This window comes from Polistes fuscatus, unplaced genomic scaffold (genome assembly GCF_010416935.1).
Source record: "Polistes fuscatus isolate 324 unplaced genomic scaffold, CU_Pfus_HIC Scaffold8, whole genome shotgun sequence".
NCBI classification, from domain to species: Eukaryota; Metazoa; Arthropoda; class Insecta; order Hymenoptera; family Vespidae; genus Polistes; species Polistes fuscatus.
Genome location: NW_025113162.1, coordinates 5,450,542 through 5,466,853, shown reverse-complemented (window position 1 = coordinate 5,466,853; position 16,312 = coordinate 5,450,542). Strand labels below are relative to the sequence as shown.

General features: G+C 23.9%; 6 protein-coding genes across 12 annotated transcripts in view; 5 read left to right on the top strand and 1 right to left on the bottom strand.

Annotated features, from left to right (window-relative positions):
- The first annotated feature begins 115 nt into the window (after nucleotides 1-115).
- Nucleotides 116-1,079, top strand: LOC122525187 (60S ribosomal protein L31). The gene is made up of 3 exons (XM_043647866.1): nucleotides 116-218; nucleotides 531-758; nucleotides 894-1,079. Exons 2-3 carry the CDS (start codon nucleotides 538-540, stop codon nucleotides 1,042-1,044), a joined length of 372 nt encoding a protein of 123 aa, XP_043503801.1. The 5' UTR covers nucleotides 116-218; nucleotides 531-537; the 3' UTR covers nucleotides 1,045-1,079.
- A 398-nt stretch (nucleotides 1,080-1,477) lies between these two features.
- On the top strand, nucleotides 1,478-3,310 carry LOC122525186 (calumenin). 2 transcript variants are annotated; one of them, XM_043647865.1, is made up of 4 exons: nucleotides 1,478-1,869; nucleotides 2,210-2,777; nucleotides 2,851-2,966; nucleotides 3,072-3,199. In XM_043647865.1, exons 1-4 carry the CDS (start codon nucleotides 1,717-1,719, stop codon nucleotides 3,105-3,107), a joined length of 873 nt encoding a protein of 290 aa, XP_043503800.1. In that variant the 5' UTR covers nucleotides 1,478-1,716; the 3' UTR covers nucleotides 3,108-3,199. The 2 variants fall into 2 exon arrangements, with proteins under 2 accessions (XP_043503800.1, XP_043503799.1); XM_043647864.1 differs by having other exon boundaries at nucleotides 1,480-1,869; nucleotides 3,047-3,310.
- Nucleotides 3,311-3,461: 151 nt separating this feature from the next.
- On the top strand, nucleotides 3,462-4,604 carry LOC122525185. Its single transcript, XM_043647863.1, has 5 exons — nucleotides 3,462-3,704; nucleotides 3,830-3,961; nucleotides 4,098-4,229; nucleotides 4,290-4,369; nucleotides 4,455-4,604. The coding sequence occupies exons 1-5, from the start codon at nucleotides 3,650-3,652 to the stop codon at nucleotides 4,590-4,592; spliced, it is 537 nt and encodes a 178-aa protein (XP_043503798.1). The 5' UTR covers nucleotides 3,462-3,649; the 3' UTR covers nucleotides 4,593-4,604.
- Nucleotides 4,605-5,340: 736 nt separating this feature from the next.
- Nucleotides 5,341-7,485, top strand: LOC122525184 (protein jagunal). 2 transcript variants are annotated; one of them, XM_043647862.1, is made up of 5 exons: nucleotides 5,341-5,620; nucleotides 6,520-6,550; nucleotides 6,649-6,790; nucleotides 6,917-7,132; nucleotides 7,336-7,485. In XM_043647862.1, the coding sequence occupies exons 1-5, from the start codon at nucleotides 5,569-5,571 to the stop codon at nucleotides 7,462-7,464; spliced, it is 570 nt and encodes a 189-aa protein (XP_043503797.1). In that variant the 5' UTR covers nucleotides 5,341-5,568; the 3' UTR covers nucleotides 7,465-7,485. The 2 variants fall into 2 exon arrangements, with proteins under 2 accessions (XP_043503797.1, XP_043503796.1); XM_043647861.1 differs by lacking the exon at nucleotides 6,520-6,550 and having other exon boundaries at nucleotides 5,342-5,620.
- Nucleotides 7,486-8,718: 1,233 nt separating this feature from the next.
- On the top strand, nucleotides 8,719-11,138 carry LOC122524973 (leucine-rich repeat protein 1). Its single transcript, XM_043647501.1, has 5 exons — nucleotides 8,719-9,483; nucleotides 9,541-10,077; nucleotides 10,160-10,470; nucleotides 10,572-10,799; nucleotides 11,123-11,138. Exons 1-5 carry the CDS (start codon nucleotides 9,310-9,312, stop codon nucleotides 11,136-11,138), a joined length of 1,266 nt encoding a protein of 421 aa, XP_043503436.1. The 5' UTR covers nucleotides 8,719-9,309.
- Nucleotides 11,139-11,565: 427 nt separating this feature from the next.
- The window catches only part of LOC122525182 (ceramide glucosyltransferase), a 37,031-nt gene continuing 32,284 nt past the window's right edge, over nucleotides 11,566-16,312 (bottom strand). For 2 of the 5 annotated variants that reach the window (XR_006305728.1, XM_043647856.1), the window contains exon 2: nucleotides 13,872-13,961. Coding sequence is in view for 3 of the 5 variants with exons in the window: in XM_043647856.1 (XP_043503791.1) it covers nucleotides 13,893-13,961 (69 nt within the window). In the remaining 2 variants the exon portion in view is untranslated. Of the gene's footprint in view, nucleotides 12,135-12,695; nucleotides 13,086-13,207; nucleotides 13,298-13,863; nucleotides 14,074-16,312 lie in introns of those variants that run through there. The other 3 variants (XM_043647858.1, XM_043647857.1, XR_006305727.1) reach the window with 3 other exon arrangements.

The following is a 16,312-nucleotide window of genomic DNA, read 5'->3' as shown; positions in this document are numbered from 1 at the left end:
TAAAAAATCATTTTAATTTGAATATTGTGTAATAACGATGATTATAAATATTTGTTTTGTTTAATAAATAATTATTTACTAACGTCACAAATGATTTTTCGAACACCCAGTAATAATTTTACGAACACGCAAGTTAGTTCTTTCGTATAGGCCTTCGATCGGAGAAGGAACCTAAACTTTTTGTTCAATAAAATCTAAGAGCATCTGATTTTAAACAGGTAATAAATTTATATGCTTGATGAAATTATATTCATGTTTAAATTTTGATTAAATTTTATGTAATATTTTTTTCGGTTTTCTTCTAATTTTTTATGATAAAATATATTTATATTTTATTGTTGAGAATGCATTGTGTGTATTGACAATATTGTAAACGTTTTTATCTTTTAATTATTTAATTTTAATTATAATATAATTATTTGTTAGTTAAACGAGAGAAAGTACGTGTTATTTTTTAAATTAATGTTTTTATTGAATCAATCTTTCTATTATGAGTATATATTAAAAATTATATACATTGATCTTTTGAGGTTAAAAATGGCCAAATCTTCTGAAAAGAAAGGAAAAAGTGCTATTAATGAAGTAGTGACTCGTGAATATACAGTCCATCTTCATAAACGACTTCATGGAGTTGGATTTAAAAAACGTGCACCAAGAGCAATCAAAGAGATCAGAAAGTTCGCTGAAAAACAAATGGGTACACCTGATGTAAGGATTGATACCCGTCTCAATAAACAGTTATGGTCTAAAGGAATTAGGTAAATTTTCCTCTTCATACAACTAAATATTTGTCTTTTTAAAATCATTGCCAAAATAATACTTCCTATTTAAAATATAAATTAGATAATATTTTATTCGATAAACAATTACAAAAAATATTTTTTTGTTTGCAGGAACGTTCCATTCAGGGTTCGTGTTCGATTAAGCAGAAGAAGAAATGATGATGAAGATTCCGCTAACAAATTGTACACACTTGTAACATATATTCCTGTAGCCTCATTTAAAGGCCTCCAAACAGAAAATGTTGATGCAAGTCAAGATTAATATCTTTGTATTAAATAAATAAGTTAAAAAACCTATTAATATTTTAATTATCTTTTTATTTAACCAATATGATATAACTTCTATGAATAATATGTAAAAACTCTATGCGTTGTTTTTTTTTTGTAAAATTAATATAAAAACTAATAATATTATATACAAATATATTTACTTTAAAATCTAGTAATTATCTAAATTGAGTTAAGGAACATAACCAAATAAGTGAAATACATCAAATCAAGTTGATAGTGATTTTAAATATTTTAATATTTAATGGGATTGCGCACTTTTATTTATTTTGTTACAAAAGATGTAGAATTTTATATAATTTATAGGTTCGCATTCGAATTATTTTTTGATCGTATGTAAATGATTCGATTAAATTTTCACGCATACTCCTTCCATGGTGACCTAAATTAAGCGCGTAGGTTTGAACGTAGAACATCTCCCGAACGTTGTTGGATAAAATAACGTTCGTAGCAAGCGCTTATAGGATCAACAACGGTATTACGGTGCGAGTTTTTTAAAAAAAATATGGAGTTCATAAGTGGGGGTCTAACGTCGGTTAAGACATTAAGATCTGCTGATGTGGATGCTGAAGGATTGGTCTATGTCATATAAAATCGTACTTTATTGAAAAAGTCGTATATTGTGCAATTTCAAGGATTAATATATATGAAAATAAAAATTTGTTCATATTTTTATACTTTTTCAATATTAAAAACAATGCAAGAGCTCACAGTTTTTCAAATATTATTTATTCTAACTATTTCGGCCACTGCTATTCCAAAACCGGAGGACGGGCCTAAACAACGTGTACTGCATAAGGTAAATAAAAATAGACATTTAATTAGAAATGAAAAATGAAAGTCACAAAATAAATGTCCATTTAATTACTGATTTAAATTACATTAGTTTTAATAAAAATGATACAAAAGTATGTAACCTTAATTTATTTGCCTTTTACAAATTTATTTTTACATATTTATTTCGTACTAAATAAATAAATAAAATATAAAAAATATCGTTGATTAGAAATGTCTATAAATACATGTAATTTAAATTTATATTTAATTATGCAAAATATTTTTGATTGTAATATTATAAAAGAAAAATATTTAATAAATGCTTTTATAGGTGTATTGTATGTCTATATCTATAATTATAGGATTTAAGTGATCAGGAACATTACATTAACTCGCAACATAATCCAAGTTATGATCATGAGGCTTTCCTTGGAGAAGATGCCAAAACATTTGATCAATTAAGTCCTGAGGAAAGTACTAGAAGATTAGGAATAATTGTTGATAAAATAGATGTGGACAAAGATGGATTTGTTACCAAGGAAGAACTTAAAGATTGGATATTGTATACTCAGCGACGATATATTCAAGATGATATTAATCATCAATGGGCATCATATAATTTAAAAGAAAAAGATAAGCTACCATGGAAAGAATATAAAGACAAACTTTATGGACATATCAATGAAAATGAAAGTAATAATCAAGATAAATTAGAAGAGGAAACATTTTCTTATGAAGCGATGCTCAAAAGAGATCGCAGACGTTGGAGTGCTGCTGATCTTGATAACGATGATGCGCTTACAAAAGAAGAATTTGCTGCATTTCTGCACGCTGAAGAAGCTAATCATATGAAGGATATTGTAGTGTTAGAAACTATGGAAGATATTGATAAAGATGGAGATGGAAAAATATCAGTTGCTGAATATATTGGTAACTAAAATAAAATAATTATAAATGATGATATTTGCAATTCATATATTCAATTGTATTATTATCTTTTTAGGAGACATGTATAGAGGTGCAGACGAAGAAGAAGAGCCTGAATGGGTTAAAAATGAAAAAGAACAATTTTCATCTTATAGAGATAAAGACCGTGATGGTTTTATGGATTTTGAAGAGGTTAGTTAACTATATCAAAGTGTATATAACAATTCTTTTTATTTATTTTGATAAAAATCTGTTTGCCATTTTCTTAATAGGTAAAAAATTGGATTATTCCTGCAGATTTCGATGATGCAGAAGCAGAAGCCCGACATTTAATTTACGAAGTTGATACGGATGCTGATCAAAAACTTACTAAAGATGAAATATTAGATAAATATGATATTTTTGTTGGTTCTCAGGCAACTGATTTTGGACAAGCATTAACAAGACATGACGAATTTTAATAGCTTATTATATTTTTATAACAAAATTCTTACCAAAAATTCTTTATAATAAGCTTCAATGAACAAATTATTATATAATTTATAATATATATTTACTTGTATAAATCATGATGTTTTTATAAAAGTATGCTTGTTATTATTTTTTAATATTATTATCAAATATGAAATATAGAAGTCATTGGATGACTATTTAAATAAATTACGAGTATTTACCCTATTTATTTTCTATTTATATATATGTATAGTGTGCGATAATGATATCTGATAATTTTTTAACAAAAGTTCTTTTCACACTATTTTTCAAAAGATATATAAGAATGTATGAGACGTTAAATTATCTGACTATTGATCTTATCAGATTAAGCATGTTATCTCTATAGATTTGAAGCAGTGTTAAGAACAGTACCTGTCAAAATGAATACTTTGAAGTTAATCATAATTTTAATTTGCTATGGGTGTTTTGCATTAGGTAATTATTAATTATATATTAAGCAACTAAAAATTATGATAATTAATGTGTATTATATATATGTTTTAGATATACATTTTGTATTTATTTAATGCATTATAACAGATAGTGGTTTTTTTTTATAGGAAATGACGAGCAGCCTTACTGTTTTCAATTTACTTGGCCAGGGCCAATGTCTTATAACAACACTCAAAAATTAAATTGTACAAGAGGCTTATATTTTGGAGTGCCATGTGTAAAACCATTAATAGCTAAAAGTAAGTATTGAGTACAAATTAATACTATCGATAAATTCATATAGTTTCTTTGTACTGTTAGATAACAAGTACATATTTTAATTATATATATAGTGTAATTATTGTATAATGGATGATATTTATATTTCTCTTTCAGTGTTTTACCCAAATACGACTGAAATTTATTTAGAACATAAAGATAAGCCTAAAGATAATGACAATTCATTTATGTGTTCTTTAGGACAAGGCTGGGCATGTATAAAATATACTAATACGTACAATAATGCAAGTAAGTTTGGTTTTGCTTTTTTATAAATGCGAGTATTATTAATATTACTTTTATTTTTAGTTATATTCGCTTCCCATTATTGTGGGCGAGTAATTGAAGATAAAACAACAGCTATTTCATCAGGATGCTTTAATTACGCAGTATATATATATTCAAATTTTATAAATTTATAAATCTATATATACATATTTATACTAATTTATTATTGTACCTTTATTTCTATAGATAGATGGTCATGTAATCGAAGTTTGTGCTTGTCAATCTCAACCAGGCGAACCATGTAACATAGCAACAAAACAGATTGTTTCTATTTTAATGTTACTTCCCAGTATGATAATATTATTTTATTATATATTTTCATAATGTATAAAAAGTAAAAATATTATATTTAAAATTATAATATATATAATAATATACATTTAATTATCAATAAAGTAAAAAGATCAAATATGTAATTATAATAATCATATCAAAACTTATGTGAGCTTATAAGATATAAAATAATATTATAATACAAATAATACAGTTTTTAATAGAAAAAACAAATAATTGAAATAAAAATATAAATATTATCATTGATTTTTAAAAATATTTATAAATAAAGCTTTTAAATAACAAAACTAATGAATCCCTTATTATGAAATTTGCACTATAATTTTATTGAAAATAAATGAGATATATATAATAATATATTATTAATAAAAATTTATTAAAAACAAAATATTTATTGTAAATATTTAAAATAATATTAAAAAAATACATTTCTCTCTCTCGTCTTAACTTATGATTAAAACATTAATCATGCTAGACTTCAAGTATAACAAAGTGTAGTCATCCATAATACTTACGATAATCTTTTACAAAAGAGAAGTTCCTAAAGACATCAAAAATAAATCAAGTTCTATTTTATCTGTTTTTTAACTAAAAAAAGATCATTTTTTATTTTAATATTTTGAAAAATATTAAACTATTGGAATATAACTTAAATTTAATATTTCTATCTTTTCGTTAATCGTTGAAAAATTTTAAAATAATCGTATGATAAAAATAAAAGCGAAATATTATGCTTATGTTAGTTAAATTATTATTACGCAGACATGGTTAATTCTGAGCAGTTTTGAGAATACAGTCCGTCAATCTCCAATCGGGGCTTTGGGAAAGTTCAAAAATAGTCGAATACACGGTGATAACTCGGCGCATGTTTTAACCTTGAATTTTACTGTGTAATGAATGTTAAACGTTAATTGATCTCCATTATAAAACGAATGTTTAGTGTTATTTCAAAGTAAAATATAGAAAATGGCTTCTAAGGTTACATTGTGCCAAGCATTAGGTACAGATGGAAGTGATTATAATCATAGGCAAAAAGTGGCAGGGCAGTATCAAGTCAGGTGAGCAAAATCTAAATCTCATCATCCATGCTTTTGTTGATTAAAATAAGCGTATGCTTATTAAATCCAGGAAAGTGTTATCTTTATATTATTTAATAATTATATCAATTATAGTATTTTCTTTTATCCGTATTATTGTAATTCGACTAAATATTAGTTTATATTTTATATGTACAAAATAATTACACTAAATAATTCATTTAAAATTTATTTAAGATTTACTTTGTTGTTTTTTATTCGTAATTTTAAGTTTCTCTAATTGCGTTAATATATATTTTTATTATATTATTATATTATTTCTACATATATATATATATTTTTATCTGGTGTATGATATATTAAATTGCATGTAAAATAAGTAAATTATATATATATGTATTAAAATACTTATGTCGTAAAATTATGACAGAAATTAATAAATTAACAAGTAGTGATGTGTAATTAAAAATTAATTTATATGTGTATATATATATATATACATTCTTCATTTCTGATCGTAATGATGTTTTTATAAAATAATGAAGATATCAATTCCTATTTGAATCTTGTAAATGTACTAAGAGTTTACAAATTGCCAATGTATATAGATTGCACATATTGTGCACCGTATGCCCTTGTTTCCATGAGTATACCTATTAATAGCAGGAGGTTTTGCCCTTGGGAGTCTAATGTTTTCTGATTTAATTTTGTTTTGGGGTTGTGTTTATATATATGTATATATAAAAGTGAAAAAAAACCTATAATCATCAACTATCGTACAAATATTTTTATGTAATAACGAATAAAAAACTATTCTATTAATGTGTATAAAAAAAAGAAAAAAATGTAATTTTATAATTATAGTATTTATTGTTTTACGATTTTTAATTTTAAGAACATTTTTGTACTTATTATTTTAGGTATAATAGAAATAGCGTTGAGAACTTCTGTGTTAAGTATTACTATTTTGGTAGAATAAAACAATAAAACTTTTATAGATATATATGTCACATAATTTTTATATATAAATATATATATTCTCTTTTCAGTGCGACGAACAAATCACGATTAAAGTATTGCATATTTTTTCACTACCTTCTTTTCTTTGTTATGCTTGCCAAATTGTCAGCAGACATTTTAGATAGGCTTGATATTTTTATTCTGGAAATAGAGGAATTATTGATACCACAGGTAAGCTTGTGTATACATATTTTTTCTTTTCTTTTTTTTTAATAACGTACGACCGTAGTTATTATATATTCTTTTTACCATATATTCAATTTCATTGTACAAATATGGACTTTTTTTTTATGTCAGCCATTGTGGTGGGAATATATATGGTGCACAAGTTTATTACTTTCTTTCCTTGCATTATCAGCTATTAAAAAGAATAAAGTAAAGACACTTCAACGATATATGATTGGTCTTGTTATATTGGGTTATGGATCAATTCTATATGCTATGGTTTACTATTTTAAAGATGTTTGGACATATTTAACTGTTGGTAAAGCAGAAGATATTCAACTGTGGCAGGTAAATTATTTATTTAGTCAATTAAATTAAAGTAATGTATAATATCATCGAAGTTTGTAATATATAACTGTTAGATCAGAATCACTTTTTCAATCTAACTTAAGATATAAGATTAATATATTTGTACTTTAATATTATATAGATATATACATATATATGTATATCTATAATTATGTTTTATATTATTATGAAAATTATTTCAGGGTCTCCCATATGGAATGTTATGGTATGCGTTTATTCTTTTAGCTTCTCAAGTTCATAGTTTTTCTTTATATTTTTCATGGAATCTTATAATAGCTTGGAAAACACGTGGTGGTAAAAAATTACAATAAATAAATAAGTGAAATAACAAATTTTATCTTTATTTATAAATAACATCCATTCAAACCCAAAAAAAATTTATAACAAAAATTAAGACTTTACTATTTGTAGCAATAATTGTCTTTTCATTCTACTTCATAGAAATTTTAATTGAATATATATATATTAGTTGTGCAAATGTAATTATATAATTCATAACTAATGATAGCATGCATTGTATTTTTAAATTTTTTTTTACGAATTGATAATTTTTTATAAAAATACTTAAGTTTTGTACATTTGTATATTGTTCAGCAGATCAAAAGCTGTTATTTTAAGATTTTGTATAAAAATACTTAGAATCTGAGAAGTATTTAAATAAATAAAATATTAAAATTACGATTATAAATATTACAATATATCCATTACTTTCTAAATATACGATAAATCTACGTCAAAGAAGTTTCATTTTGATTTTTAATCCAAATATTATTGGCCAATACACTTGCACATTAGAATAAGTTTAAAAAACTTAAGTATATTGTCTGTTTGTTCATTCACTTCACTTAACCTCACTTTTGACGCATGAAAGGAATATAACCTATTCTCACAAGTTTATTTACTGATAAGATAAACACTAACAGTGGAGACACTTTTCTTTTGAGCGCAAAAATGTTGGCATAAAACCTTAAGAATTGAAAAAAATAAATATATGCATTTAGTTGCTAGCTATTTGCTAATTCGAAATCCATAAAAGATAACTCTTTTAATTAATTATTTAATTAGTTATTAATAATTAAAAATGTGAAAACGTCATGAAGAGGTTACATGTTATACGCATGCGCAACCACAAATTCAAGGTGCAAGCGCACTTTGAAAAAAATAAAAGTAAAGTTGGTAAAACCTGCAGGGGATATATTTAAAGTTGATTTCCAAAGGACAACCATGGAGACTATACAAGGAAAACCAACTCCATGTATACAAATAGGATATAAAAATAAGAGGGCGCCCATGTTCTATTTTGTTTTTATATCAGAACATACCCATCATATAGGTTAAAAGAAGTGTTCCTTTTTTTTTAATAAACATACTTTTATGACTTCAAAAATATAGTTTTTAATTCTGTCTTAAAAAATAATTAAGAAATGCTGTCATACCTTAACTAATAATAGATTGCTTTTTATAATGGTTTCAAAAATGTTATAAGGTTAACTACATTGCTTTACTAATAAATAAAAAAAAATTTTTTTTATATTTGCAATTATCAATAACTAATTAAATAATTAATTAAAAGAGTTAGGTTTTATGGATTTCGAATTAGCAAATAGCTAGCAACTAAATGCATATATTCATTTTTTTCATTTCTTGAGGTTCTATGCCAACATTTTTGCGCTTTTCTTCTGTTTTTCTAATAGCTTTGTAGTTTGTACACTATCCATATCTGTCGCTAAAATCGCACCACAGATGATAAACATTATCTTATAAAGCTGACATAAGACCATTATACGAACTTTGGCGCCAAAAAAGAACACCTATTTTTCACCGATTATTCGTATAAGATATTACGTTAAAGTCTTCATTAACACTTTAACGACCGCACGTCTACGCAGTCAAACGTCGTCAGGGGCCGAAAAAAAAAGAAAAAAAAATAGGCAATAATAACCTATAATCAAAGACGTGACAATGAAATATGAAGCCAATAGCAGTATCCACAATTGTTTACATTTATAAATTATCACACAAAGAATGTGTTACTGGCCAAAAACCTTCGGCGGTAGCATCACACACATGTTGTGTGAGCGGTCGTTAAAGTGTTAATATTAATAAATTTAAAACAATTGTGAATTCTAAGTACATTTAATCATAGTTTAGTGAAAATGAAATTAAATTGTCGGGTTGAAGTTAATGACCGTACCTTCAATGTATTACATTCATCGTTAAAAAGAAAACCAGAACGTGGATGTTTGGTTATTGGAAGACATTCAATAAAAAACAATGAATTACATATTTTATTACAAACGCAGAAGAACTTATGTGGGGCTAAATATAAGGTAATAGTTCTTATATATTTATGATAAAGTTCCACATGTATTTTTTTAAATTTTTAGGTGAATGATAACATTGAGATGATATTTGACAAATTCATTGCAAATGGAAAAGCAACAATTAGAATAAAAGAACCTCCTCACGATTTACTCATACAAAGCGATCCAATATCATTAAAAGGTTTTATTCATCTTGTAAAGCTTGCATTGTCAAAAAAAGTTAATTTATCCACCATTACGATATCTAATTTAAATACAAAAAAGATTTTTAATGCACAGAAAAAAAAACTAGTTATCAAAAACAAATTTGAATATCCTACTTTAAAGGGTTTTCCAAGATATACAGAAGAACTAATCATTGAGGGATTAAATAGAAAGTCATTTGATCTTCAAATTTTAAGACTTAATAATTTAAAAGTTTTGAATTTATCAAACAATCAAATTAGATCTTTACCTAAAGATTTAGGTTGTATGCCACATTTAAAAGAGCTTATTTTGTCTGGAAATCGATTTGGCATAGATGCTAATACCAAGTGGGATTGGTTAGACCAAGACAACATTAGAAAGAGTTTATGTTTATTAGATTTAACTTCCAACCGCGTAAGTTAAATTTTGTTAATTTCTATAATCTTTTATTATAAAAATAAAGAAATTTAAGTTCATTTTTACTTATTAATTCTAGTTAACCAAAATACCAGATAAGATAGGAAAACTCCATGGTCTTGTTAATTTAAAACTTGGTACAAATTTGCTAACGGTTTTACCGCAAAGTATGAGAAAATTAACTTCGTTAAGATATTTGGACTTATCCAATAACTGTTTATGGTATTTACCAGAAGGAATAAGGAAATTACAACTCTCTGAAATAAATATATGTGGAAATCAATTTGCAGAAGCTAGCAAGTCTCCTTTTAAACCTAATAATCCTTTGTATCCTAATCAATTAGTGCCATCTCTTGTTGAGTGTGCAGCAAAAGTTATTTTGAGCACAAGGTTTGTTATATATATATATATATTATTATTATAATTAAAAATATTATTTTGGTTTAACTAATAATAACCGATAATAGTTACTAAAAATATTATTTTTCTAGTATGAGCTATGATGCAAGTATGATACCTCGTACATTAGTCAAATATTTAGATTCTGCAACATATTGTTTATGTGGTAAAGCTTGTTTTCAAAGCTATATAAGAAGTATATATTATTTTACATTAAAGTTATCTGTAGTAAAGTATTCACGTGAAGAATTTATACCATTTGAATGTTATTTTTGTTCTTTTAATTGTTACGGTCCTTATTGTAAAATTATGCAATTATTATAAAATTATAAAAATTATACAAATTATACAAAATAACAAAAAGAAAGATTTATTATTTAAATGTATTTTGAAATTATCATTTTTTTATTTATTTTTCATGACTGACATATTCTATCATTTTTTGTATAATTTTCTTTACATATAAATGTTGTAATTCTTTTAATGTATTAGTAAAATAAATTTTCAATTAACATTTTAATCTGTTGTAATATATTTCATCTATTTTATTTTGCATATTTGATTTGCTTTTATATAAAATTAAAATACTATAAAAGTTTTACAACATCTATGATACAAATGATAACGTATACTTTTAATATAGGAGAAGTGTATACTAAACCACTTCAATACTACTGGTGACTGTAGTCATCCATAGATATTTAGCACTAGTTTAAAATTTTTTAAATCTTAATATTTTAAAATGCATTACATTGTAATATTCAATTCTTTATCTACTTTGTGATAAAATTTATGTTTGTGTTGTAACTGGCACATACAGTAGAACTTTATTTACATTGAAAGTATCTGTATAGTGGAAGCGTACTTACGAATGACAGACCCATATCGAAAGGTTTAATTATAATGAAATTAACAATAATTTAATAATAATTTTATATAATGATAATTTTTATATTTATACTTGTAAGGTAAAATTGATATGAGTAATATAAGATATATATATTTATATGAATAAAAAAATAATTTTTTTTATAAATAAAGTGAACAAGTTCTTTGTTTACTTTTTCTAACCATATAATACTATAATTAAAGGAGTAATAGAGTTTATTATATTTGTTTCATTGTTTGTATTACATTGTCTTCGCGTCAACATGGATAGATTATTGTATCACAATCACCAAATATAATTTCTAAAACATATTTAGCTTACAAATGCTTAATTTAAAAAAATTTTTTTGTATTCATTAGTCTTATTTATATTAATAGTTATTTAGTAATATAAGTTCTAATATCTAACTTTTTAATATCATATTTTGTACATTATAAACTTCGCGTGATTATATTTACAATATCATTGTTATTATATTTAATATTCTTTGACAAATAGGCATATTTAATTATAAATTTATGAATGTATTTTTATTAAGATTTATTTATAACAATTATTTCTTTTCAACATTACTTTTTGCAAACTCAAATGACACCCGATCAGCATTATTAATATAATATTGTTTTGCTGTAAATGTTTTCCTTACTCCGAATATCTTTACATCAGTATGCTTTTTTGAATTATTCATTAGTTGTAATGGATGCAAATATATGTCTGGATCATCTGGAAGCTGTACTAGATGATATCCAGCAGTCATATCTTCAGTCTAATAAAAATGAAATAATTTAGTAAAATTTATTTTCGTTCAATTTCAATTCTCAACTATTTACTGTTATTTTTTGTATTATAAAATAATTTTATATTAATAAACAATTAAAAAAAAACACAAATGGTGTTTACCGTTTATAAAGTAGATTTAACTCACAGTAGAAATTGTAAACAACAGATTTTTAAGAGAGAGTAGATTTATTTATTAGATAGGAAAACTACTAATAAAAAGGATGGAGGACGCTTAACTTTGTGAATAGCTCTATTATGTTAGGTATAATTTACAAATAATGCTATAAGAAAAATGATGTTATAGAGATTAGATTATTTTATATATTTTTACCAGGATAAATAATTAATTTGTTTTACGAGAATTCAAAATTCTTCTTAAAATATATTGTTATAAATATATATATTTATTTTAACAAAATGCATTTTCACAAATTAATTTTTGTTAAATAAATTTATTTAAAATGTGCTTGAAAGTAATTGAATTTTTTTTGAATGAAATGAAATGAAAGTAAAATCTTTTATGAATTTACATATGTTTCAAACTTACCTTGTAATTAAATTGATCGTAGAATGTTCTATATTCTACAATTTGTTTTTTAGGCTTTTGTAAATCATTTATTGTTATTTGCTTATTGTTTAAAAGTCCTAAGATTAAAGCATTTTTTGAGAGTTTACACTGCTTTAAAATTTCTTGAACAGAATTAAAATCTTCAATATCTTCTGTCCTTTTTTTTACTTGGTTTGTATTACTATTTTGTACATTTGATAGTTCTGTATTTTGTATATTTGATAGCTCGGCATCAGTACTAAGACTAGAGTACGACTTACAACTTGACATATTGGCGTTAATCTTTTCTGTAGAGAAATTTTGGTTCATTTGTTTTAATTTCCACTGGCGTTCTAGAAATGTATTAGAGTAACTAATTCCACGATTTACCTATATTTATAAAAATACAAATAGATTTTCATAATTGTATATAATACATGTGCATATAAAATATATTAATTATTAGAAAATACTGTATACTTAATAAATATATAAAATAATATTACACTTACAGCTTTTATAGAAGACAAGATTTCATTTTCATTTATATCATATAGCAAATTATTATCATTTGACTTAAATACAGTGTTTTCTTCCGATAACTGAAGATAAAGAAAATATTTATAATTAGTTTCTCAAAATTCAATATAAATATCATAAGAAGTAACTATTTAACATTTAATTGTATTTTCTAAATCTTTAACATTATACTATACAGGGTGTCCTGGGATTTATTGAGATGAAGTATGTCAAATGCTTTGCGTAGGAGTATTATCAACAAAGTTTAAGATTTGTTGTCGATGTTCCAGACAACACGAATGAACATCACGATATTCATTCCTAGGTCAAAATGACCCCAAGTTGCGTAATTAGAAATGGGTATTAATAAATACAGAGCGATGTGGTACCATTCTTCTGAAAAATTTGCTGTTATCTATTTCAATTTCATACATTTATAACTTTGTAATAAAGCGTTTCTAATCTAACTTCAAATAATATTTTTTTCTTATTTCCACTCGTAGGATTATACATTCCAAGACACCCAGTACAGTCCTAAATAATGCAATAAAGCCCATGTACTGCTATTATAAAGCTGTATATTAATATGCATATAATATGGTATTATATGATAAAGCATAAATAAAAAGAATATATGATTTTAGCTTACCTTTACAATTTGTGGTTCTTTAACATTGTTTAAAGTTGTGTTATGATCAAACCAAGATGTGTCAGGTTTATTAAATTGAATAAAATCTTCTTCTTTATCTGTTATTGGTAAATGAGTAGTTTTTATAATAACATTATGTAAGTTTACGTTATTCATCTTAGTATTATTTTATTAATTTTTTACAAGATTTTATAATAAATGTAGTAGCTTCTGTAAAAATAATATCACAGAAATACACAAATATTTGTATTTCATATTTTATTCATTTTATTATTATTATACTATATATATATATATATATATATATATATATATATGATTATATATAATAATTTCTACTATATTTATAAATATTATGAAAAAAAAAGAAAAGAAAATTTTCCCTCTAAAAATATGAATTTAAATTAAAATATCTTATTAAACAATGAGAAGTAGAAAAAATTCATTTGTTCAAAAAGTTTCAGCTCTTTATTTTCTTTCAGAAGTATGAAAGAAAACGCAGTATATCTTGTTAGTATTACTTTTCTTATTTTGTTCTTCAAATATATAAAACTTAGATTTTTCAACACTTGCACATTTTATTAAATTTAATTTCTCATATATTTAACTTGTAAAATATTTTGTAATCATCGACTTTATATAAAAACTTAATTGAAACAGACGAACAACAAAGCAGTTTAAAGTTTCAAATGTAAAAATTACTATTTCTAACCAATCCTGAGTACAATTCGTTTATCATAAGTTTGCCTTTGTTCTTGCAAGGATTGAAAGTACATTTTGATTGGTTCTACCCGGATACAATATTAAATAAATAAATATTAACGTATAATTTGTATATTCTAATTATATTAAATTTGTCAATAGCAAACAAAATTTGTAAATAAATTTCAGTGAATTAAGTAGTATATTTTTTAAATTACTTATTACAAATGCATAATTATACGAGGGTGGGTTGAAAAGTTTTGAGCTTAACATAGAATTTTTTTTTGTCAAACTTACTTTTGTTTAGACATAGTTTCAAAACTTTTTCTAAAGAATAGGCTCAAAACTTTTCAATCTACTATCGTATATAAATATGTTAGAACAAGAAGGAAAGAAAAAAAATTATCTATAGTTGTAAGATAAATAATTCGACTAATTTGAATGTTTCTATTTGAAATCATGATTCCAGGAACTATCCGCTAGATGACACTATTATACGTTTTATTCAAATCCGCATTTCGTTTACTATTTTTTCAATTAATATGTATAATAAGAATATAATTTTTAAGAATAATAATTTTTAATGGAAAACAATTGTATATTTTTCGTTTTAATTGGTTTATGTAAAAAACAAACAAAAAATAAAGATATAACGATAATGATCAAATTTTGGAAAAAATAAGTAAAATTTAATAATTACGAAAAAGGATAAAATATTAGAAATCATAGATTCGCGTAATTTAATGAAAAATGAATAATATTTTATATACTGTTTGTTGTTGAAGAGATATATTTAAGAAAATGTAAATTTATTAAAAAAAGAAAAAACAATCTTAATGATAAAATATATTTACGATTTAACGTGAAATATTATAAAGATAATGCTTTCAATAAAGTCTTACAAACCGTTTGTTTTCTCGTAAACTGATAAAAATATCGACTTCATTTTTGCAGTAATTACTAGTACCGTTTATTTTCTAATAGATAAAAAATTTCCTTAGCTATATTTTAGAAGAAAATAAAGGTGCGCATAAATTATTTTAAATCGATCTTTTTGTTATTCTGTACAGTTTCAAAAGAAGATAAAAGAAAATATTTCCTCTCTAAAAAATTAAATATTAACGTATTATTTATGTGTTAAAATTATATTTAATTTGTTAATAGCAAATAAAATTTATAAACAAATATATTACAAATGCCTAATTCGGTATAGAAAAATAAATTTTTATTAAATATGAATGGAGAAATGACGTAGCATAGTATTTTTTAAAGTATATATATATGCTATATATTCTTTTTTTAATGATTATCAATCTCGTGCAAGATAACTAATGTGATAAAAAATTTAACAACAACAAAATAATGCTTTTTACAAAATTCTATATTTTGTTAAATTATATACTTGAATATAAATCTTTTTAATAATTATGTTTAATAATTAATTGAAATGTTTAACGTAAACATCTGGACATTTCTTTTATTTGTTAGCGAAATATTTGATCTAATTATAGAATTACATTGGTAGTCTAAATGTTATTCTTAGATTACCCTGGAAGCTGCAATTCTATGTGACCCTGACAAATCGAAGTACAGTACATTGGCGTAGTACAATATAAAATGATTGAAATGGTACGTAAATCGAAAACGATGTTCAGATAATAATATAATATTCAGAAAGAAAATCGAATAATAAAAGATTGACTCTTTTTTTCAAAATTTATTTCTAATATTTTTTAAATGAACTATT